The 26,385-nt window shown below is 43.2% G+C and overlaps 1 protein-coding gene across 1 annotated transcript in view; it reads left to right on the top strand.

The window, feature by feature from the left end:
• LOC126262894 (ionotropic receptor 93a) overlaps positions 1–26,385 on the top strand; it is a 317,492-nt gene that overhangs the window by 262,622 nt on the left and 28,485 nt on the right. The window contains exon 14 of the mRNA XM_049959792.1: positions 3,671–3,851. Within this exon, the coding sequence (XP_049815749.1) occupies positions 3,671–3,851 (181 nt within the window). The remainder of the gene's footprint in view (positions 1–3,670; positions 3,852–26,385) is intronic.

Genomic DNA, 26,385 nt, shown 5'->3' with positions numbered 1-26,385 from the left:
TCTGGTCCATATGAATACAATACTAAAAGTTTCAACCTGCTTGTATCGATGCGGTGGTTGGCGGGCGGCGAGATGGCGAGGCACAGAGCACACATACAACCACAGCTATGGCTCTTGACGTATCGGCACTTTATTTCTTCATAGCATCGCAATACTTTTCCATTTAGTGCCTATGGAATTTTGCCGTGCTGTGTGGGCATTGGAACAGCATACCCGAGGCTCAGTGAAACTATGTCTTCCAGGAGAGCCTCCTCGCTCCAGAAGGTGTTGCTCAAACCAGTGCCAAACTCCAACTAACTGCTGAGCCCGTTGTGCCGTGCAGTGCCCGTGCGCATTTTCCCGCGCTCGCCTGCCATCCACCTTTTACCGCTCCCTTACAGACAAGGTATTCACCCGAGGTTTTGCATTCTACATATCCTAACACATTGCCTATGTATGGACCAGATGCACACTTACGATTTTAAACATCTTACAACAGTTTCAACATTTGTTACATTTCAATTCTATTACAATATTGCTTGACATTTGACATAAACATTAATATTCACATTGAAAATTGTTTACAGTTTCCTTAACATAATGGCATGAAACAAAAAAAGAATTGAAATCAGAACATCACTAGTTCATCAAAAAATCAGATGGAAAAAAAAATTTACTTATATGTACAGTAGTACAGTGTCGTTGTTGTTACACCACCACACCTAGAATAGCTTTCCATTGCCCTCACAATCTATGCAAAATTCTTGCCTGACCCTACACTCCTTCTGCACACATCTCCCTACCCTATAGCGCCTACCCCTGTGACTGTCACCACTATAAGACTTGCTACCTGTGAAATGACACATGTCATATACCAGCTATTACGTAAACACTGATTGGCCTTTTACATCGACATGACTACCACCAAATTATCAGTTAGGATGAATGGACATAGGCAGAGATTGTGTACTGGCAGCACACAATATCCTGTTGCAGAGCATGCTCTACAATATGACACTCAAGACCTTGGTGCCTGTTTCAGCACTCACATCATCTGGCTTCTTGCGCCCCAGACACCAGTTTCTCAGAACTCTGCAAGTGAAAACTAGTGCTACAACATGTCCTTGGTTCTCACCACCAATCTGGTCTTAATTTATGTTAATTTCTTCTGTCTCAGCATTTCTTTACAGTAACTACTCCTTTCTCCACTCTGTTTTAGTTTTCTACATCCTTCATTTTTTTACCTACCTATTTTTTGCCATCGCCCTCCCACCACTGTTACGTATAATGCATTTAGGTTTTCACTCTTATTACTTCATATGTGATGTTTTAGCAGTAATCTCTGTCTTGTATGTTATCCTGTCTTCCACCTTTAAGCTCTCAGGTTTTCATATCTTGTCCAGTGCAGTTCCCAATGATCAGTCTTTTCTTCTCATCTCATCCGGTACGTGAGCCCTGACTTGCAGTTCTGGGTGACTTTACTGAAATCTTTTGCTAGACCTCTCCAGTCCTTTTCCTTCACCCCTCTTCCTCCCCTTCAACCCTTCTTCCTAAAGAAGGAGCCACTGGCTCTGATAGATTGCCTAATTATTCTTTTATGTGTGTCTCCTGCTGCCACCTTCTGAGTGCATTTTTTTATTACTACAATCATATATCTTTCTACATTTATTATAACATTTTCCAGACATGATAACTGTCTTGTTGGCTTGTTGTTTGCACAAAACATTGTGTGTGAACTGGAGACATTGAGCAAGTGTAAGTGCTTTGCTGTTGTAAATCTCATGTCAATATTAATATCCCTAAAAAGTGAAATTTTATGTTGTTTTGCAAGTGGGAGGTTACTCTGTGTAGTACCTCTGTGAAGACAGAAATACTGCTGTCAGGAGTATGGTATACAGACACTATAATTAGTGTAGGTCCTGGCAGGAATGTAGTAGCTGCCTCAAATACACTTTCAATGCAGAAATTATTGTCAAGATTAGGGCATTTTGCTGAAAGATCTTTGCAGATGTGTGTCAAAGTACCTCCATACTTGTACAGAAGTCTACAAAAGCTTGACTCTGAACAACAGCCTAATGGTTCATACAAAATATAGCTGATTCTTATACAGCCAATGTTCATTAATACATAGAACAGAATTTTTGCTGTCTCTTAGTAGAACACTAATATCATCTACCTTATTTCTTAAAGATCTGATGTTGACATGCAAAAATACTATAGAGTTATTACAAGATAGGGGGAGATCTGTCCTGTCTGAATGCAATTCACTTTGAACTTTTTCAGCAGTAAGTCTCCACACTGATACTAAAAACGATTGTATTGAGGAGGCTGTTGATCCCAACTAATATTATTTTTTATGTATTTAGTGCTTGAGGCATGTTTACTACTATAGAAAAGATTTTTTTTGGCTGCTAACTGTTTATCCACTCTATTTAAATGTAAACCATGGTGGGTCTGAAAGGGGGCATCCATTTCCATATACATTTATCAGACTAATGTTTTTGAAGTGTTTACATATATTCTCGAACTGTTGGTTTGCTGCAGTTATTTCTTGGGCAACACAGGGTCACCATGGCAAATCAAAGTGTTATGGAATGTTGTAAACTAGGACATTGGTATGTGTCAGAAGACCCAGGATATTTCTTATAAACAGCATTTGAGCCACTGATCAACACAATAAAATTGTTGGAAAACAGCTTACTTATTTCAGACAGTTTTGTGTTTGTTAATTTCCACAGACGACATACCAGGCTTGACGCATGCTGCTGCACTCACACTGTCACCAAGGATGAATGTTTTCCTCTGTGTATCTGGTTTTAAGTAGGCTAGAGATTTGGCTACAGAAATAGTATGGTGTACTGCTGTGTGGTCTGGGATCCTTACCAGATAGAATTAATAGGGTACATTGAGAAAGTTCAAAGAAGAATGGCAGATTTTGTATTATCATGAAGCAGGGGAGAGGGTGTCACTGACATGATACAGGATGTGGGGTGGACTTCGTTAAAATGACCACTTTTTCATTGCGGTGAAATCTTCTCACAAAATTTCAGTCACCAACTTTCTCCTCTGAATGCAAAAATATTTTGTTGGTGCTGACCTACATAGGGTGAGACAATCACCATAAAAAAATTAGGGAAAACAGAGCTCACAGGGAAAGACATAGGTGCTCATTTTTTCCGCGCACTGTTCGAGATTGGAATAATAGAGAATTGTTGTGAAGTTGGTTTGGTGAACCACTTGCTGGGTGGTTAAGTGTGTTTTGCAGAGTATCCATGCAGATGTAGGACAACATAGCCTATATTTTTATGACAACACCCCCAGAGTGATATAAGTATTTTGAAATTCATCACTCACAGCTATGATTTTTCTTCAAGAGTGACTGCTTTATTCTGTAGCTCGATCACAATGGCACAATGAAATACTGCTTACAAAGAGAAAGATTCAAGTTTTTAGCCATAGTGTGAAGTAGACTTTTGTTGTCAGAAAGTTTGATGTATTGCCTTGATATGTTTTTTCAGGCCGACTAATCAAATTTTGTGGGCTTCAGGACAGACATTTACAGTTAGGAAACTAATGCAGTGAAACAATATAAGGAATAGAACATTTTTACATATTTTCATTATAACTTGAGATGTTCCTTGAATAACATTTGGTGTTTACACTTGTTAATCAAGATAAACTTTGTTTAAAGACATCGGATGACCCGGAATTGCACAAGCTGCACGAGGATGCTGTGCAGCATAAAGAACTGAATGAAACTCTGTTGTCAATGCTGGCATCAGGTGATCACATCCTCCTCCACAGCCGTCTTACACTGCAGCGACTGACACGAATTGACCTGCGCAAGTCTTCAGTGTGCCGCTTCATGATAGGTCAGCATTTTTTAAAATAAGCATGGATATATCACAAATATCATAGCAATTCATAGGCTGCTATTATTATAGCATATTTCAATTGTTCATGAAACCTATTTTGAGTTATTGACTTTTACTGGTTGCACGGAAAACTCACTGTTTGCCTTTTCAAATCTTTTTTTCTTATTCATGTTGTTTTTCTTGCTTTGAAAGTAATAATTTATTTCGAGCCTCTGTGTGCAAGAAAATTGATCTCTCTTTAGTTACATCTTATAAGCAAAATAATAATCACCATTTTGGTAAGTATGGTGTATCATGTAGATACTTGGGTTATGTTTTCTTTATTCTTCACCTGAGGTAAGAAATGGGAATATTTATCATACTGGACATGGTATATTTGATATTTTTGTGTAGGTTATGTAAGCATCATAAGAAAGTCAAGTACACTCACATTTACCATAGAGCAGAAAATAGAGAGTCCTGGGATTTCCATTTATTTATTGAGAAGAAAACAATTTGGTACTAGTGTGGCACACAGAGTTAAACAGTGAGCAGTGACACAGAGTTGATATAGGTAAATCAAACAGCTGACTTCAGCTAACTTATATGAGAACTTGAAACTGTTGTATTTCTAGGATAGAACATGAGTGCAAAACACTTGTGTAGCCTACATTGTGTACTGTTCAAGTGTGAGTAGGATTCAGTGAGCATGGACTAACAAGAGACATTGAGTCAATCCAAGGAAAGTAGTGTAGGAAGTTACAGTCATGTTTGTATGCTGTGCAGCATAAAGAACTGAATGAAACTCTGCTGTCAATGCTGGCCTCTGGTGATCACATTCTACTCCATAGCCATCTTACACTGTAGTGACTGACACGAATTGACATGCGGAACTCCAGAATTAATGGGGTACAATGAGAAAGTTCAAAGAAGAACAGCATGTTTTGTATTATCATGAAGCCGGGTGACAGAGTGTCACTGACATGATACAGGAAGTGGGGTTGGCGTCATTAAAATGATCACTTTTTCATTGTGGTGAAATCTTCTCACAAAATGGTGTACCTGCCGCTTCATGATAGGTCAGCATTTTTTGAAATAAGAATGGATGTACCACAAATATCATAGCAAATAGCTGACAGATACATATAGATGAGAAAGCTTAATATCACGCAACAAATTATGTTTAGAAACTGAGAGGTGCAAGGCATGAAACATATATCAGAAATACTGGTTAGATAACAAAAGAGGGAGAGTGTTCATTGCAGTCAACAAAAATTTTGTCTCTTTTGAAGTTGAAATTGAGTCTAACTGAGAAGTTATGTGGACACAGGAAACCAGACTAGGTGAGCTCAGATAAATCATCAGATGTTTTACTGAACACCCAGTTCTGCCATAACAGGTGTAGAATCATTCACAGAAAGTCTACACACAGTAGTGCAGTTTAACGAAATCGACGATGTCGAATTCGTTAAAGAAGAATAATAAATTTTATCTTTTGCCTTTTAAGTTAATTTTCTTTCGTGTGAACTTTGTTGTAGAACCACTCTCTTAATTTCGTGTGGTAATAAAAATTTTACTTTCTTAAGAATTACGTACATTTAAAGAAAAAATATTACGTGCACTCATATTAACTGGATAATAATATTTAGTTGAGAATTGAGTCCTTTAGATCATTCGGCCTTGGCATACACTTTCCTGATGCAGTGGGTTTTTTTGTTAAATATTTTTACTGAATTTTATCCCGGCAATAGCCATAGAACACAAGATTATCTCTATCAGCAGAAAATGTTTTAATTATTGCCAAGCCAACATTTATCACTGATCAAACCTACTTCACTACGCATTTGAGTTATTTTAAAGAACCAAACTGTTTAAATTTCAATGTTAACTAACATTAACTATCCGCCTACGAATGCACAAACGTATAATTAATTCAAATGTTATCAGCCACAGGATCACTGAAAAGAAAGAACAATTTCTTAATTCACTATTGATTTTTATGCATCTGCTCCCGATTTACGGGTTTGATAATTTTTTAAATGTGCCGCCTCTTCAGATCTGCGATTGTTGGTCGCGGCACAGCCCAGCAACACCGCTAAAAATGCTGAAAAATTCTTAAAGAAATTTTATAGATGACGTGGGCAAGCTAATTCACATAAATAATTCACACTTTTGATAAATACTGATATATTTAGCTCAAACAACAATTCAACTCACATTAATTCGTAACACATCGGCTAATGGCGGCTAAGTCCAGACGGAGACAAAAGACTTCTACACATTCGTTAAAAGCTTCTTCACAGCGTCCAACCTCAATCGCGTCTCATCAGAGAAGACCAAAGAATACATAATGTTTAGTCCTTATATAGCATTTCCCGACTATTAACATTTCTTTGTAAATTATTCTCTTCTGGCAAATTTTTATATCTCTGATACCGCAAATACTGACACATTTTACATTCACATATTAAATACAGAAAAATTCCTATCCTAAATACAGAGAAATATTACAATAAAACATAATAAAAATGACAAACGTATTTTATACCACATTCAGTAATAATTTTGTTGAATAATTACGATGTATATACAACTTGCCCAGAGCGGCGTATATGGTACAAATAAACTGTGAAAATGCCAGGGAACGTTACATTGCCCCCTGGCAGCATTTGGCAAAGAGTTTTTTACACTTTGACACAATGGTGCCAGTAACGTTCTTTATACTTCTGTATGTTTTACGGAATGGCTCTTTTATTTAGTCCCAGGGTTATATAAGTTCATGGCTCCCCCATTTGGGCGTAGGCAAACAGGAAACCTGGGCAAAACTGTGCCGGAGCCCAGCCATCCCAGTTGGTTTATAGTCAATATTGTCTTTTTAACAGTTATTCATTTGAATTAAATTAGCAGTTTGTCACAAACGGGGTTACACAATTACACAATATCACAGTCACATACAGTTCAATGGAAGTTTTTTTGTGTGTGATACTATTATTCTTGTGATGCACTACAAGGTCACTTGTCCTAGGATATATCACTCACGGACGTACATAGTAAATGTTCAATGTTTATCGAAATGAAGTCATTAACATGTTATTCAGTTTATGTGAACATTTCAAAAGGTCAATAATGTTGTATTTGGTGAGCGGTGCGGAGTGATTGTTGGGCGGCGCTCGGCGCGGCGCGCTGACTCCGTGTAGGTCACCGCCCCCGGCGTTGACAGCTACGGCGCGGAGGGGCGTGGCTGTCTGGTCTGCTACGGGCTGCTGCGACCGCTGCATAGCTGATGTAGCCGGATGCGCGTTGGATATCAGCTCGCCCGTGCGACGTCTTCTTGCGGTGCTCCAGGAAACATGCAACAAGTTCACAAACAGTGTACTATCCTTATAGGCATTTTTTCTGCTGTGGGAAAGAATGCACACAGTTAGTGGTAGTTATTACTCAGTAGGCCTTCACTAGTCTGGTTTGCACAATATATCGTTGTCTCAGTAACACTTTTATGGGCACACAATATTCTTCACCATGTCATGACTTGTCATTAGTCACACGCAAGTTTTCACCTTAGGACAAATTCAAAATGTATTTCTGTAGTCAATGCGCTTTCCTAGCGTCCCTTGACACACAAAGAGTTAAAGTTTGACACTAAGTTGATCCACCGTCCGTTATCGGTTCATTGTTCGTGTCGTGCTAGTTCCTTGTCCACTTGCACACACGGTGATGATACAGTTTTTTATTACTTATACACAACTACTCCGTGACGTACTGCTGCAGGTTTAACAGTCACTGTCTGTCTCTGCCGCACAATACTGCACTTTTGTTAAAGTTCCTTTATTTCTATTTACAATGTCCGCTGCTCAATTTTGTTTGTAACAGCACATTCGTAACTCTTTACCAAGGTGTGAGATTTGCGTACATGGTAACAATTACTCAAAATTCGTATTAGTTTGCCCATAGTCATCTATATTCGTGTTCGATTAGATTTTATTTGTGCATTCCAGCCGGATTCAGGCATATTGTTCAATAACTCCTTTGTACTCATGTCACACTTTACTATTAACGTCCTACGTAACTACAGTGTAGTCTCTGTAGGCAAAAATTTACTTGGACTGTATCTGGCTAGCTCCTTTTAACTGATTGAATATGCACATGCTTCAATTGAAGCTTCTTTGTGCGTAACTTTGCGTTACATTAATTTACAACAAGGTTGCCTCCCGTGGTGCTCTCGGGTCACTACTGGGTGCATTATTTTCTCTGATAATATTGGTGAGATAATAAAGTTCTCAGGGCCTCATATTACTGATATTATTCTGGGTTCGGATCTGTCAATCTGACAGCTACACATATATACATACATACACATAATAGAAAAGATTGTGCCAAGAAATATTTCAAATTTGACACACATATTGGAAATTATGTAATACACTAACTAACCCTTACTAAAATGTTCTTCTTGACTGAACTTTGTCACAGCTTAACACTACAAATAATTGCACTAATCAGATTATCTGTGCAAACATTTAGAGCATGTTTTAGATAACACAAATTAAAAGAGTACATAACACAAATATCCATACACATGAGAAAGTCAATCATATTCTTATAACTAAACACTTCTACAATAGTACACATTATCTCTAAAGATCACACATCATTAATGTTCATTTTACAAAAGAGTGGTGTCCACATAGGACTATTAGTCTTTTACTGTAGGAATGCTTTTACATCCTTACGCGGATACAGTCCCCGTACTCTCCCTGAGTGGGGATCTGCTAAGAGATAGCTACACTCATGTGGCACACTTACTACTCTAAAAGGTCCATTGTACACCAATTGCCACTTGCTATTCTGTTTCAAGGATGCCGAGGACTTAGGATGATTGCGTAAGAGTACCAAGTCCCCAACACTAAATTTTTGGTTATTCGTCACATGTCGGTTATATTTTTCTTTCCTTTTCTGAGCGCACCTGGTAAGGTTGCACCCTGCTTTTCTTATCTTCTCTTCCTTAGGCTCAGGAATGACTGGGACCTTAGGCAAAGGTACCAGCCACTCGTTCAGAACTCTATTATTATTCATTAATATCTCGTTTGGTGGATACCCCGTAGAAGCATGCGGGGTTGCGTTGTGAATTTCTACAAACTTAGGTATCAGATCTGGCCATCTTGTGTGTTTATATGCAATGTATAACCTGAAAAATTTATTTAACTCTCCAAATGTTCTCTCTACTAAACTTGCTTGTGGGTGAAAGCGGGAAATTAGTATATGCTTTATATTTTGTTCATGTAAATAGTTTTTCCAGGTATGGCCTGTAAAATAGGAAGCATTATCCGATATTATCGCTTCTGGCTTACCCACTTGTGTAAAATATTCTTTCCCTAACCATTTAACTATTCCACGAGCAGTGGCTGATTTAAGGCAGTATATTTTTAAATATTTTGAGAAAAGGTCATACACCGCTAAAATGTACTTCAATCCACCCCTGGCTCGTGGGTAGGGTCCTGCTATGTCTATAGATACTAACTGAAGTGGTCGATGAGGCACTATAGGATGCAGCTCAAACCTTGTGGACTTATTTTGAAACTTAGCTTTTTGGCACAGAGGACAAGTCCTGATAATGGTGCGAGTCTGCTGGCTTATCCCCTTAAAATAACAGAATTTGGACAAAATCCTTATTGTTTTGCCTATCCCAGCGTGACCCCATGCTAAATGCGTGTGCCACACTACAGCTGGGATAGCCTGTTGTGGTATACACACGACTCCATGGTCATTTGACACACCTGTTTTATAATACAGAATATTATCTACTATTTTGAAATTCTGAACACTTTTAAGATTGGTTCCTTCTTTAATTTTGCTAATGATATCTCCCCAGATCGGATCAGTTTCCTGCAATATAGACATATTCTTACACATGTGTAAAAAGTCCCTCCTATGTACCTTATCTTGTACTAAGAGTATTCGATATTCCTCCGATTGTTCCAAAATATTTGATATTGAGGATTGCCCTAATGGGAGCCTCGACAAGGCGTCTGCTACAACGTTATCTTGTCCTTTTAGGTACATGATTTTAATTTTATATTCCTGTAATGCTAACCTCCATCTTAGCAAGCGGGTATGGTATAATTTGCAAGTCATAAGATAGCTCAAAGCCTGGTGGTCACTGAATACTTTGACTTCTTTACCATAGATGTAATAATTAAATTTCTTTACCGCCCAAACCACTGCAAGAGCCTCTAATTCAGTAGCGGAATATGCTCTCTCGCAGCTGTTTAGTGTGCGGCTGGCAAATCCGATTACATTGATTGTTGTGGGGTCGTTGCTCCTGTCCCACTGAAATAAACACGCCCCCAGACCGTATGAACACGAATCTGTCGCTATACAAAAATCTTTTGTCATGTCTGGGTGTCGCAGTATGTTTGCATTCACCAAGGCATTTTTGATAGCGTCAAATGCGCGCTGACATTCTTCTGTCCACACCCAGTGCGCATTTTTACGCAACAGGCTCAATAAAGATTCGTTATTCATTAATTGGTTTTTTTTTTTTTTTTTTTTTTTTTTTTTTTTTTTTCTTTATTGTAATTTGAACACCCCATACAAAGGTGGGCTGGCAGCGGAACAGTGTACTCCGCTCTTCAGCCATAGGCAGTACAAAAAAAAAAGAAAGGGAGACAGACAAGTAACAGAATGGCGGTTTAAAAAACAGGAGATACAATAGGTAAAAAACATGAAGCCGTTCACACTCGACGAAACAACAAGAAAAACGGCGGCACTGGGCACAAACACTGACGAGGTAGACGACGCACGTGAACGAAGGAGCGTGGACGGCGAAAAACACTGATGCACAGACACGACGGCACAAACACTAAACCGAGGGCGACGATCTCCGGCGCGCGAAAGTTCACGATCCGTGTGCGAGTCCGGGGACCTGCCAAGAGAGGAGGAGGAGGAGGAGGAGGAGGAGGAGGAGGAGGGGGAGGGGGAGGGGGAGGAGGAGGAGGGGGAGTGGGAAAGCGAGAGGGGAGAGCAGGGACGCCACGGGCAAGGGAAAGAGGGGGGGAGAGAGGAAGGGGGAGGGGAAGCCCGGAAGAAGAGGGGGGAGGGAGGGGACGGGGAAAAGGAAAGAGAAGGGAAGGAAAGAGAAGGGAGGGAGGGTGCCTAAGGGAAAGGACACCAGGAGTGAGGGGGGGCGGGGTCATAGTTGATAGGAGGGGTAGATGGAGGGGACGAGGACATCATCAGGGAGGGGGAGCTGGCGGAAGCCACCGTGGGAGAGGGTAAGGAGGGTGGAGAGATGGAGACCGGGTGGGACATGGGAGTACAGGCGCGGCAGCGGGCGGGGGTGGGAGAGGATCGGGGAGACGAGCGGGTGAGGAGGATCGAGTTTACGGGAGGTGTATAGGATTCGTATCCTTTCGAGGAAGAGGAGGAGGTGGGGGAAGGGGATAAGGTCATACAGGATCCGCGTGGGGGAGGGGAGACGGATGCGATAGGCAAGGCGGAGAGCATGGCGTTCAAGGATTTGGAGGGATTTATAAAAGGAAGGGGGGGCGGAGATCCAGGCTGGATGGGCGTAACAGAGGATAGGGCGGATGAGGGACTTATAGGTGTGGAGGATGGTGGAGGGGTCCAGACCCCACGTACGGCCAGAAAGGAGCTTGAGGAGACGGAGTCGGGAACGTGCCTTGGCTTGGATTGTCTGGAGATGGGGAGTCCAGGAGAGACGACGGTCGAGGGTGACGCCAAGGTACTTAAGGGTGGGGGTGAGAGCGATGGGACGGCCATAAACGGTGAGATAGAAATCAAGGAGGCGGAAGGAAGGAGTGGTTGTGCCTACAATGATCGCCTGGGTTTTGGAAGGATTGACCGTGAGCAACCACTGGTTGCACCAAGCGGTGAACCGGTCAAGATGGGATTGGAGAAGGTGTTGGGAGCGTTGCAGGGTGGGGGCAAGGGCAAGGAAGGCGGTGTCATCGGCAAACTGGAGAAGGTGGACGGGGGGTGGCGGCGGCGGCATGTCCGCCGTGTACAACAAGTACAGAAGGGGGGAGAGGACGGAGCCTTGGGGCACACCGGCGGAGGGGAAAAAGGTGTAGGAATCGGTGTTATGGATGGTGACATGGGAAGGACGGCGGGAGAGAAAGGAACCGATCAGACGAACGTAGTTAATGGGAAGGGCGAAGGTTTGGAGCTTGAAGAGGAGACCGGAATGCCATACGCGGTCATATGCGCGTTCGAGGTCAAGAGAGAGGAAGATTGCGGAGCGACGGGAATTGAGCTGTTCGGAAAGGAGATGAGTGAGGTGAAGGAGAAGATCGTCGGAAGAGAAGGACGGCCGAAAGCCACACTGGGTAACGGGGAGGAGGCGGTGCTGGCGGAGATGCTGGTGGATGCGGCGGGTGAGGATAGATTCCAGGACCTTGCTGAAGACCGAGGTAAGGCTGATGGGACGGTAGGAGGAGACGGCGGACGGCGATTTGCCAGGTTTGAGGAACATGAGGATACGAGAGGTTTTCCACAGGTCGGGGTAGTAACCAGTGGACAGGACTACATTGTAGAGCCTGGCCAGGGTGGAGAGGAAAGAGACAGGAGCTTCACGAAGGTGACGGTAGGTGACACGATCGTGACCAGGAGCGGTGTTGCGTTTGGTGCGGAGTGTAGTAATGAGATCCTGTGTAGTGATGGGGGCATTAAGTTCCGTGTGTGGAATGTTGTCCAAGTACTGGAAACCAGGAGCGAGGGGAGGGACAGAGGTGTCAGTTCGATCGCGGATATCGGGGAAGAGGGAGTAATCGAACCGGGGATCATCAGGGATGGAAAACACATCGGACAGGTAGGAGGCAAAGTGGTTGGCCTTACTAAGGGCGTCAGGGAATGGGTGGTCATCGTGGAGAAGAGGATAGTAGGGGGAGGGCTTTGTTCCGGTAAGGCGACGGAAGGCGGTCCAGAACTTGGACGAGTTTATAGGAAGGGTAGCATTTAAACGGGTGCATGTCTGTCGCCAGTCCCGGCGTTTCTTAGCCGCGAGCAAATTTCGAATGTGTCGCTGTAGTTGCCGGTGGCGTCGTAGGGTGTCCGGGTCACGCGTGCGGAGGAAGGCACGGTAGAGACGACGGGATTCACGGAGGAGGAGGACGGCCTGTGGTGGCAAGGTAGGACGGTGGGGGTGGATGGCAACAGTAGGGATGTGGGCCTCCACGGCCTCAGACAAGGTCTGCTGGAGAAAGGAGGCGGCATGGGAGACATCATCGGGACGGCGGTAGGCGAGAGGGTGGCTGTCGACCTGAGTGGAGAGGGTATCCCGGTAGGCATTCCAGTCGGCACGGGAATAGTCATGGATGTACTTGGGGGGAGGGTCATTACGAGGGTCGGGGCGGGGGCGACGACCGTCTGAAACGGTGAGGAGGACAGGGAGATGGTCACTACCAATAGGCTCCAGGACATCCACCGTAATGCGACCAAGGAGGTTGGGGGAGGAAAGAATAACATCGGGAGTGGAATTGGATTCGGGGCGGGTGTGCTGGGGGATGGGGATGAGGTCGCCTTGAAGGGAGGAGAGGAACCGATGCCACCGCCGTAACTGGGCAGCGGAGCGACTATGGATGTTGAGGTCGGCGGCGATCACATAGGAGGAGAAGGTACGGTCGATGTGGGAGAGGAAGTCGAAAGGAAGAGGGGCGTTAGGGCGGACATAGATGGTGGCACAGGTAACGGTAAGGCCGGGGAAGAAGAGACTAAGGATCAGGTGTTCGGTGGGGTCGGGAAGGAGAGGTTGGAGCCGAACGGGGATCTGGCGGTGGTGGCCAATGGCAACGCCGCCACGCGCCACTGGGAGGGGATTATCGGATCGGTGGAGGAGATAGGGGGAGGTGTGAATGGAGTGGTGGGGTTGGAGAAAGGTTTCATTGAGGAGGAAGGCATCCACACGGTGGGTAGCAAGGGTGTGCAGGAAGAGGTTCTTGTTGGCGGGAAGGGAGCGGATATTGTTGAAAAGGATACGATGCTGTCGCGCCATGATAGGATTTAGACGAGGGTGTCAAGGCGGGAGAAGGTGAAATGGGCCTGGTTATTGGAATAGGTGGCGTACATTTTAAGGTGGAATATGGAGCGGGCGGCGAGGGAGATCTGTTGGAGGGTGTGGGGGCGCTGAAAGGGATGGACGTTTTGGAGGACAATAGTGAGGAACCTGATGATGTCCTCAGCAGTGGGGGGGGGGACGAAGGGAATTGCCAGGAGGGGTGGGGGCGTCCAGGGGACGGACAGGTACGGTGAGTTCAGGGGTGGTGGGAGGGGGCCGGGCTTTACACTTTTGGGAGTAGGTAGGGTGGGGGAGGCTGCAGGTATTACAGGAGGGAGGGGACTGGAGGTTGGGGCACTGCCGGAGAAAGTGCACTTGTCGACAATGCGGGCAGGTGGGGGCCTCGCGGCACTCGGCTGTTGTATGTGCATTGTAGCGCAGACATCTCTGGCAGCGCAGGGATTGAGGGGGGGAACGGGAGGGGTCGACCTTGTACCGCTGATTGAAGAGGAGGGCACCCTCCTTCAGGAGGCGGTCAATGGAGGGGGCGTCCTCAGAGAACACCCGCATAAGGCGGGTGGGGCCGGTCGCGTTAAAAATGCGGCGGACTGCCCGCACCTCCAGGGTGGGATGGGCCTTCAGCTCCGCCAACACCTCCTCCTCCGTGATCGACGGACTAAGCCGAGTGATCACGGCGGTGAGGGTCGGCGGGCGACGCGGGGGTTGGGGTTGGCGGGTAGGAGAAGGAGAGGGAGCAGGGGTGAGGGAGGCGTTAGGACCAAAACGGGTGATGGGGAGGCGGGAGAGGATGTCAGTATGGAGGGTCGGGCTGGGGGAGGAGATAAGAACAGAGTCCCGTCTGGGAGTAAGGAGAGATATGGGGGCGCCAGGGAAATGGCGGCGGAGGAGGAGGGAGAGATTCCGGGCCTCGAGGAAGGAAGGATCGGGACGGGACAGGAGATATTTGTAGAGACCGGGTGGGGAGGAGGAGGAGGAGGAGGAGGGAGCGGGGCCAGGTGGGGAGACGTCCATGGCATTTTGGGGTGGGGATGGGGGGCGGGGTGGAGCCTTTTTAGGAGCAGAGGAAGTGGGGGCGCCACTAGGGCGTTTGACAGCTGCAGATGGGCGGGTGGTGATAAGAGGGACGGGAACGATGGGGAGGTGGTGGGAAGGGGCAGGTCCCGGCACGGACGCAACAGTCGGCGCCGGAGATGACTGTGACGGTGCAGGCGAAGGTGGCAGTGATGGTGACGGCGACGAAGATGGCGGTGGTGGTGGTGGTGGCGGCGGAGATGGCGATGGCGACGGGGAAAGCTGGGCGTGGGCAGTGGCCCGACGGGCCACCACCCGAGCCGGAGCTGCAGTGACAGGCTGGGGGAGTGGGGGGAAGGGATCAGAACGAGAGGAAGAAGCGGAAGAGGGGGGGACAAAGAGCGAGGGCGAAGGGATAGAGAGGAGGGGAGGGATGGAAGGAGGGGGGTGGGACTGGGCACACCAAGTGATAGTGGTGGAGGCGGCGGAAGGGGACGTATACACGATGACGGTGGTGGTAGTAGTGACGGTGGTGGTGGGGGCGGACATGATGACAAGGAGAAGAAAAAACACAGCACTTAAGGACAGGACACACACTTGGGGACGGCGGACGGCGGGAACGCTGCTGCCGCGGACGGGGCCGGGGCGGCGGCGGCGGCGGCGGCGGCTGCTGCTGCTGCTGCTGCTGCTGGCTGGACGGCGAGAGGCAGGAACGCTGCTGCCGCGGACGGGGCCGGGGCGGCGGCGGCGGCGGCGGCGGCGGCGGCGGCTGCTGCTGCTGCTGCTGCTGCTGCTGCTGCTGGCGGAGCTGCTGCTGGCGGGACTGCTGCTGCTGCCACCGGAGGGCTGGCTGGCTGCCCGACCACTGCTGCAGGCCGGGACCGTGAACTGCTGCTGCTGCTGCTGCTGCTGCTGCTGCTGCTTCTTCTGGGCTGGCTGGCTGGCTGGCTGGCTGGCACCTGGAACACCTAACACTTCGATAAGCGCTAGAAGGGCACTATCGAAGGGCGGTAACCTTGCGGTGTACCGCCGGAGATGTTAATTGGTTTGGGACAAACCGTCTAAAAAAAGATGCTAGACCTATAAATGCTTTGAGCTGTTTCTTAGTTCTCGGACTAGGAAACCCACGAATTGCATCAAGTTTTTTGCTGTCAGGTTTGATGCCTTGTGGTGTTATTATGTGACCTAGAAATTTAATCTGATTACGTCCAAATTTGGATTTATCAAGATTTGCTGTTACCCCCGCTTGCTTAAACCTTTCTAAGACTTTACTCAGTAGTTCTACGTGCTCCTCCCAGGTGGCAGTGGCAATCAGTAGATCGTCTACATACACTGTTACCCTTTGCAGCAAATCCGGACCCAAAACCGCGTCAAGGGCTGTTATGAAAACTCCTGCACTTACATTTAGGCCGAAAGGTAGTACCCTAAATTGGTAGCTCCTTCCTCCAAATATAAATGCAGTATATTTCCTCGACTCGGGTGTGAGCAGGATTTGCCAGAAAGAACTTCTCATATCTATAGATGTCAAATATTGCACTCCATGGAATTTTTGAATTTGCTCATCAAGATTTTCCGGATGCGTCCTGACAGGTACAATAATTTCATTTATGTCTCTTGCATCTAGTACTAACCGTACCTGTCCGTCAGCTTTTGCTACCGCCACCAAAGGACTACTATAAGGGGACAAAGACGGTTCTATTATTCCCCACTCGATCAGTTTTCTTATTTCTTTAGCTACTATTTCCTTCTTGGACCAAGGAATGGAGTATGAGGCTCGACAGTAAGTTTTGTGAGGCTTTACCTCGATCTTGTACTGATATCCCTTAACAATTCCTGGTCGTTCTGAAAATACCTCTGCATAATTAAATAATAACTGTACCAAATCCTGCTGTTGCATAGAATTCAAATTTTCGGACTGTGACACTTTGTTCACTAATGCGTCCATATTCGCTTTTGATTGATCACCTTGTACGTCAGGATAATAGAGATTCTGTCCTAGACAATGATTGTCTAAATGTAGTATCGACTGATTCCTACATTTTATATTAATAGCATTACATTTAGGTACAGGTACCTCTCCGGATCTGAGCATGGACAATTCTATTCTCCTACCAGCATTCATCAAACTTAATTTCCCCGAGAAAGGTCGATTATTGCGTCCCTTTCTCTTAAAAAATCTACCCCCAAAATGCAGGCTACCTTTAAACCCTTTACTACCAGGAATGAGCTCGCTATGGCTTCTTCCCCTATATACATCTCTACCCGCACTTGGAGTTTAATTATTTGTCGCTGTGCACTTATGGCTCCAGTGACTCTACAATTATTCACGGGAAAAGTCAGCATACGCCTTTCCTTCCCCAGTACTTTGAATAAGTCCATACTCATAACACTGACAGTAGCACCTGTATCTATGACTGCCTGCACATCAATATTGTTAATTTTGATCTCTATTATCGCTTGTACTTTGTCTTTGTGTTCCTTTATGCACGTGGATGGTTCAGTTATTAGTTCGTCTCCCATCTGTACCCCGTCATTATACCTAAGGATACAGATGTTGTTCGGCGTTTTGTTCTGTGTCGGGCTGCTCTCACTCCAAACCTCAGCCGACGATGGAGAGCGTATCTCGGCTGCATCTAGTTTGTTGAATTATTGCTAGTGGATGGGCGTGACTGCTCTGTGTCACTGACCTCCACTATGTGCACGTTGTGTTGCGTCGGCCGCCACGGTTGCGCAATTGGCGCATTTTGTGGTGGCGGTCGGTTATTGTCATATCTATCACTGTTTTGCCGGTCCGGACTGGGCCTCTGGTTCTGTGGCCAAGTTCGGTTTGCATCATTATAAGTATTAGTGTTGTACGGCCCCCTGGCATTTTTTCATCTATGATTGCTTGGTGGGCCTGTTTCATACCGGTCATCGAACCTCCTCTTTCGGTCATTATTCACCGGCGGACTATTGCCGTTCCGGTCTCTACCTCTATTTCCGTTTTGTGCATACTCTTGTCTCCTATTATTACCTCCGCCGTTTCCATTACTTGGTGGAGGCGTGTTATTTCTACCATTTCTATAACCGTTTCCGTTATTTCTAGCCTGTTCAGAGGCTGCCTTAACGTCCTCCTGAATCAGGTCAATTGAGTCCAGAACAGACAAGAAATGTTCCATATCATTTTCAGGCACGTGTATAAGCTTTTCCTTTACATGTATCGGCAAGTGTGATTTCAAAAGTCTGATCAAATCCCGGGATGAAATCTGTTCGTCCCAGTAACGGGTCTTGTTAATGTACTTCTCAAAATATTTTCGCAAATTTCCCAGTCGTGGAGAATACGGCTCTGGATTATATACCTCCTTCCGTAATCTCTCTTGAATACATGTTGACCAATATTTGGCCAAGAATGCCTTTTCGAATTGCTCGTATGTATCACAACTGTCAGCTGCTTCGGTTGCCCATAATGCAGCATCTCCTTGTATGTATGACATAACAAACTGTATTTTCTGGGTATGACTCCAAACGCTAGGCAAAATGTTTCTAAATCCCTTGATAAACACTACAGGGTGAACAGATTTCTTCTCCGTTGTAAAGATCTGAAACTGTCGGTTCCTAATCAGACTTTCTTCAATCACTACTTTGGAATGACATTTATTTGTTCCGCTTACATTGGTTGCCTGTTCTGTCTCGCAGTCGCAATTTTTTACTGCAGTATTTATAGGCCTATAATTGTTGGACCTGGCTGGCGTGACACACGCCTGCGCATCGTCATGCCGCAAGCTTAGCTCCATTTCGGCAAGACGGCGGTCCACACTCCGCTGCCACAGCGGAATGTCCCTCTGCACTATCTTTTTAAGATTTTGCACATCCGCAGTTGAGTCCACCTCCCTGGCCTCAATTGCGGCGTGCACTTTCTCATCTATTTCCTTTGTGAATTTACATTCTACTTTGTGCACTTGTTCGATCACTTTGTCCTCAATTACTTGAGTTGTGTCAAGTTCTAGTTGTTCGACCCTATTAGTCAGAACACTGATTTCCTCTACGATATTGGCATTAGCCACTTGAATACTGTCTACTCTTTCGCTTAATTCATGTACTGTTTTGGGTATGGTTTCATATTTTTGTTTCAAACTAACAAGCTCACTTTGCATAACTTCTAAAGTTTGCATCAACTGTAAGTCCCTCTCATGCAGGCGTCGGTCACGCTCTGCTTGTTTAGCTTCACGTTCTCTATCGCGCTCTGCTTGTTTGGCATCACGTTCTTTATCGCGCTCTGCTTGTTTGCATGCAAATTCCGCTACCAATCTCTGGTCACGCTCTGCTTGTTCACTTGCAAATTTAGCTACCAATCTCTGGTCACGCTCTGCTTGTATATGTACAAATTCAGCTTGGAAATTGAGCATGCGCTCGAACATAACTCTTAATGATCGCACTTCTGACATCACACCACTCTCTGGTCCGTGTCCAGTGCTTGCGGATGACACAGTATTTCCGCTATCAACTGAATCACTGGGTGGCAGTGGCAACATTTCTTGCCCTTCTGCCCCCAGATTCTCACATTGTACTTCCTGAACTACGTCACTAACATTACTTTGTGTCCCACTTTCCAACTCGGTATCACTACTTACTGACTGTTGCTCATTATCCATGTTGATATCTTTCTGACTACGCAATCTAACCATAGTAAGCAAAGGAAATAAAATCTGAACTAAATATCCTAACACTCAGGTTTCACTGACATAATCACACAAGAAATGGACATTAACTAATACACACTTACTATATACTACAATGACTAACTACTTAAATGTCCTGTTATTTTAAAACAAAGTACTAACAACAAGCACACCACTAATGATCCGAGAACACTGCACTGAGGCTACTTTACTACCCACAGGACAACTACACTGTAGCTTTACCTTTTGGTGATCTATCTTGGGTGCAGCTGCCCCCTGATATTGTGGTAGGTAATTAATTTTTCGAAATAATGAGCTCTCTTCTTCAGCTTGCCTCTGGATACATAGTGTTCTCATGCAAAAAATCATACACAGGTATTACCACACAATATTGGTTATGAAATACATACAATACATAGAAAAATTATTAAATGTTCTGCAACAAAGTTCGACTATATTAATTCCCTAGTTATCTCACGGGTATTTAGTGGCCACTGCATATTCGGCCCCACGTTGGGCGCCAATTTTAACGAAATCGACGATGTCGAATTCGTTAAAGAAGAATAATAAATTTTATCTTTTGCCTTTTAAGTTAATTTTCTTTCGTGCGAACTTTGTTGTAGAACCACTCTCTTAATTTCGTGTGGTAATAAAAATTTTACTTTCTTAAGAATTACGTACATTTAAAGAAAAAATATTACGTGCACTCATATTAACTGGATAATAATATTTAGTTGAGAATTGAGTCCTTTAGATCATTCGGCCTTGGCATACACTTTCCTGATGCAGTGGGTTTTTTTGTTAAATATTTTTACTGAATTTTATCCCGGCAATAGCCATAGAACACAAGATTATCTCTATCAGCAGAAAATGTTTTAATTATTGCCAAGCCGACATTTATCACTGATCAAACCTACTTCACTACGCATTTGAGTTATTTTAAAGAACCAAACTGTTTAAATTTCAATGTTAACTAACATTAACTATCCGCCTACGAATGCACAAACGTATAATTAATTCAAATGTTATCAGCCACAGGATCACTGAAAAGAAAGAACAATTTCTTAATTCACTATTGATTTTTATGCATCTGCTCCCGATTTACGGGTTTGATAATTTTTTAAATGTGCCGCCTCTTCAGATCTGCGATTGTTGGTCGCGGCACAGCCCAGCAACACCGCTAAAAATGCTGAAAAATTCTTAAAGAAATTTTATAGATGACGTGGGCAAGCTAATTCACATAAATAATTCACACTTTTGATAAATACTGATATATTTAGCTCAAACAACAATTCAACTCACATTAATTCGTAACACATCGGCTAATGGCGGCTAAGTCCAGACGGAGACAAAAGACTTCTACACATTCGTTAAAAGCTTCTTCACAGCGTCCAACCTCAATCGCGTCTCATCAGAGAAGACCAAAGAATACATAATGTTTAGTCCTTATATAGCATTTCCCGACTATTAACATTTCTTTGTAAATTATTCTCTTCTGGCAAATTTTTATATCTCTGATACCGCAAATACTGACACATTTTACATTCACATATTAAATACAGAAAAATTCCTATCCTAAATACAGAGAAATATTACAATAAAACATAATAAAAATGACAAACGTATTTTATACCACATTCAGTAATAATTTTGTTGAATAATTACGATGTATATACAACTTGCCCAGAGCGGCGTATATGGTACAAATAAACTGTGAAAATGCCAGGGAACGTTACAGCAGAAACATCCCAATTATGCAGTATTAGTTGGAGGATACTTTAATCTACCAATTAAAGACTGTGACATTTGTGGATTCACTGCAGATGGAACAGATAGACAGTCTTGTGAAATACTTCTGAAAACGTTTTCCAAAAACTGTCTTCAGTGGCTAGTTCAATAACCTATATGTAATTGACACATTCTAGAACTTGTAGCAACAAATAAAACTGACCTTATTGACAATGTCAGTATAGACACATGGATAACTGATCATGATATCATCATAGCAGTGATGGTCACTAAAGTTAATAAATCTATCAAGATAGCTAGGAGAGTATTTATGCTGGAAGAAGCAGATAAACAGTTGATAGCATCTTACTTAGACAATGAATGGACGTCATTTAGTTTCAATATGATGCAAGCAGAGGAATTTTGAGCAAGATTCAAAACGATTGTAAATCATGCTCAGGAGAAGTATGTATTGAGTGAGGGCAGAAAAGAGCTACCATGCTTTAATAACAAAATCCAGAAAATGCTGAGGAACCAGGAAGGTCAAAAAAGAATGTTGAAATGTCAAGAGGCATGAGTTAGTAGAAATTTGCTCATCTGTAAAAAGACTGATGTGTAAAGTATGCAACAACATCCACCTTCATACCTTAGCAAAGAATCTTGCCAAGAACCCAAGAAAATAGTGGTTTTATGTCAAATCATTAAGCAGATCAAAGGCTTCTATACAGTCACTCATCAACCAGTGTGGTATGGCAATAGAAAAATGAAAGATGAAATTTTAAATTTCGTGTTAAAAAAATAAAAAAAAATCATACACATTGGAGGATTGTACACATGTACCATCCTTGTCCGTAGAAATATTGGAACACGTGAGGCAATACTGACCTTACGACTTATCTTAGAAGAAAGATTAAGGAAAGGCAAACCTACATTTCTAGCATTTGTAGACTTAGAGAAAGCTTTTGACAATGTTGACTGGAATACTCCCTCTCAAATTCTAAAGGTGGCAGGGGTAAATACAGGGAGCGAAAGGCTATCTACAATTTGTACAGAAACCAGATGGCAGTTATAAGAGTCGAGAGGCATGAAAGGGAAGCACTGGTTGGGAAGGGAGTGAGACAGGGTTGTAGCCTCTCCCCGATGTTATTCAATCTGCATATTGAGCAAGCAGTAAAGGAAACAAAAGAAAAATTTGGAGTAGGTATTAAAATCCATGGAGAAGAAATAAAAACTTTGAGGTTTGCCAATGACATTGTAATTCTGTCAGAGACAGCAAAGGACTTGGAAGAGCAATTGAACGGAATGGACAGTGTCTTGAAAGGAGGATATAAGATGAACATCAACAAAAGCAAAATGAGGATAATGGAATGTAGTCGAATTAAGTCAGGTGATGTTGAGGGTATTAGATTAGGAAATGAGACACTTAAAGTAGTAAAGGAGTTTTGCTATTTGGGGAGCAAAATAACTGATCATGGTCGAAGTAGAGAAATTTGTTAACATCAAGTATAGATTTAAGTGTCAGGAAGTCATTTCTGAAAGTATTTGTATGGAGTGTAGCCATGTATGGAAATGAAATGTGGACGATAAATAGTTTGGACAAGAAGAGAATAGAAGCTTTCAAAATGTGGTGCTACAGAAGAATTCTGAAGATTAGATGGGTAGATCACTTAACTAATGAGGAGGTATTGAATAGAATTGGGGAGAAGAGGAGTTTGTGGCGCAACTTGACAAGAAGAAGGGACCGCTTGGTAGGACATGTTCTGAGGCATCAAGGGATCACACATTTAGCATTGGAGGGCAATGTGGAGGGTAAAAGTCGTAGAGGGAGACCAAGAGATGAATACACTAAGCAGATTCAGAAGGATGTAGGTCACAGTAAGTACTGGGAGATGAAGAAGCTTACACAGGATAGGGTAGCATGGAGAGCTGCATCAAACCAGTCTCTGGACTGAAGACCACAACAACAACAACCATCCTTTGATGATGATGATGATGATGATGTTGGTTTGTGGGGCACTCAACTTCGTGGTCATTAGTGCCCATACACATTCCAAATCTTTCCATTTCCAGTCTCAGCACTTCCCGAATGATGATGAGATGATGAGGACAACACAAACACCCAGTCCCTGGACAGAGAAAATCCATGACCTGGCTGGCAATCGAACCTGGGACCCCATGTCCCAGAGACAGCAACACTAGCCACTAGACCCCGAGGTGTGGATCCCATCCTTTGACTGCCGCACAGACACCCACATGGAGGACGTAGAAATAGGCATCCCTGACACTGACAACCAACTGAAAGAGTTGAAAATGAATAAGCTGCCAGGTCTGGATGGAATTCCAATTCAGTTTTACAGAGAGTGTTCTGTGGCGTTAGCCCTTTACTTAGCTTGAATTTAACACAAATGTATTTGTGACAAGACACAACTGATTTGAAAAAGTGCAGGGGCTTTTGTACATACGAATGGACCTACAAAATTACAGACCCATATCCTTAACATTGGAATGCTGTAGAATTCTTGAACATGTTCTAAATTTAAATATAATATATTTCCTTGAAACAGAAAGTTTCTTTTCACAAATCAGCATGGATTTAGAAAGCATCACTCGTGCAAAACTCAGTTTGCACTTTTATTGCATGATATCCTGTGAACCATGAATGAAGGACAACAGATTCCATATTCCTAGATTTCAGGGTGCTCCATTGCAGACTGTTAATGGAGGTAAGAGCATACAGAATAGGTATCGAGATATGTAAGTCCTTGATGACAAGTGTTCATCGGAGAGGAGGGTATCAACCCGAGTTCCTCAGGGGTGTATGAAAGGACTGCTCTATTACCTGTACACATAAATGATCTGACAAATAGGATGAGCAGCAATCAGTGACTGTTTGCTCATGGTGATGTAGTATAAAAGAAAGTATCATCATTGAGGGACATAGGGTGACTCAGACTGACTTTCAGTTTGGTGTGATGAATGGCAGCTTTCTCTAATTGTAGGAAAATGTAAGTTAATGCAAGTGAATAGGAAAAAGATTTTGTAATTTTGGAATACAGCATTAATCATGTGCTGCCTGATACAATTATGTTAACTGAATATTTATACATAATATTTCAAAGCAATGTGAAATGGAATGAGCACTTAAGGACAATAGTAGAGAATGTGAATGGTGAACTTTGATTTATTGGGAGAGTTTTGGGAAAATGTAACTCACCTACAAAGGAGACCATGTACAGAACCTTTGTGTGACCCATTCTTGATTACTGCTCTAGTGCTTAGGAGCCCCACCAAGTCAGATTAAAGGAAGAAAGTGAAGCAATTCAGAGGCATGCTACTAGATTTGTTACTGGTGGCTTCAATCAAAACCAAAATGTTAAGGAGATGCTTTGTGAACTCAAATGGTAATTCCTGGAGGGAAGGTGAAAAAAAAAAAAAAAAAAAAAAAAAAGAAAAAAAAAAAAAGAGGATGCCTTTGCAGCTGACTGCAGAATGATTCCACTGCCACCAACATACATTTCAGGTAAGGACCACAAGGACAAGATAAGAGCTCTGCCTCTGCCATACATCATATGGTGACTTGCAAGATGTGGATATAGAGTTAGATGTAGATACAGAAAGCTGTGGTCATGTGTATGAGAGCTATACTTGTGTGAATGTGTGTGAGTTTTCAACATCTGATGAAGGATTTAGTCCACAGTCAAACAAATGATTACAATTTCAGAAAATTTGGATGAGGTATTTAAGAGAATGAGCTTCATAAACTGAGCAAGACAATAACATGTTAGCCCACATCTGGCCCTTATACAAACAGTTATTTGGCTTGTCATTGAGTGATAGAGTTGTTGGCTGTCCTCCTGAATAATATTGTGCCAAATTCTATACAGTTGGCAATTGGGATATTATATCATCAAAATTCAGAGCAATTTTGAAGGCCCTGCTTGTAATGCTTGTAATGGTCGCCTAATCGTAGATGTTGCTAATTGCTATAATCGCACTATTTCACTCCCATTTACGGAGCTTGTTAGCACTTGATGTTAGGTTGGCACCATTAAAATGCACTGTGGTAATCGCTGCTGCTTGCTGGATCGATGCTGTGTCTCGATGCTGATGCTGGCTCTAAATCTGGTTGTCTAAGGTTAAAAACATGAGGTCCCGTGTTTTTTATGTGCTGTTGATGATAAAGAACGAGCGAAACCAACAAATATGTAAACATCAAATATTTATTACTCTGGTGGCCATCTTAATTCCACTGTCCACCAAAGACCATGACACAACACAAAGTAGTACTTCCTTTACATGTTCTTTGCATTGTTTATCCACCTCAAACAATAACACACAAACACACTTTATCAAAGTGACATTCTGACTGCGCCCCGCCCCTTCTTGCTGCTTTTATTTATAAAAAGAGATATAGTTTATAAGTCACTTGTACATCTGTTATCATAATTTGTGCAGAAAAGTTATTAATTTGCATCGAGTGACATAATTTAACATGTTATTAAAATGACAGACAGACTTGTTGACTTGCCAAAATAATTCTTTGTTACAAAAAGGCTGTTTTATAGAAGTTTGTCAATTGACTTCTCTAATTTGTATAAATAAGTAAATAACATGAATTATTAAGAATTACATTGGTTTTCGTCTAAAATAGGATTGATTACTTGAATACTGAGTGAAAATGCTTCTAGTGAACAAATAGGTTTCACTGGGTGATTTTTATTTAAGGAGATCCAAAATACCTAAGTTGGCCACTATTTTTCGTACTTCATATTAATTATTATGATGACCTTAGTGTTTTTACATGATGACATTTGCTGTATCAGTGATCAAGTGATATTAACTTTTGTGTGGGTCAGTTATTCAGTATAATTTAATGGGTTGACTATTTATGGAGACATGTTATGCAATCATTGTTAACATACACAATAACTTTTCTATAATCATAAATACTCGTTAAACTGGTTGAATTTGGAGGGTATCGCATACTTCGGTAAAGTAAAGCCTTTAATATGTTCCGTTACATGCTCCAAAAGTTCTCAACTGGGGAGAAATCCAGTGACCTAGCTGACCAAGATAGGCTTTGACAAGTACATGTAGAAGCAGTAGAAACTCCCACTGTGTT

This window comes from Schistocerca nitens, chromosome 1 (assembly GCF_023898315.1).
Source record: "Schistocerca nitens isolate TAMUIC-IGC-003100 chromosome 1, iqSchNite1.1, whole genome shotgun sequence".
Taxonomy (NCBI): Eukaryota; Metazoa; Arthropoda; class Insecta; order Orthoptera; family Acrididae; genus Schistocerca; species Schistocerca nitens.
This window is presented reverse-complemented; position numbering and strand designations above follow the sequence as displayed.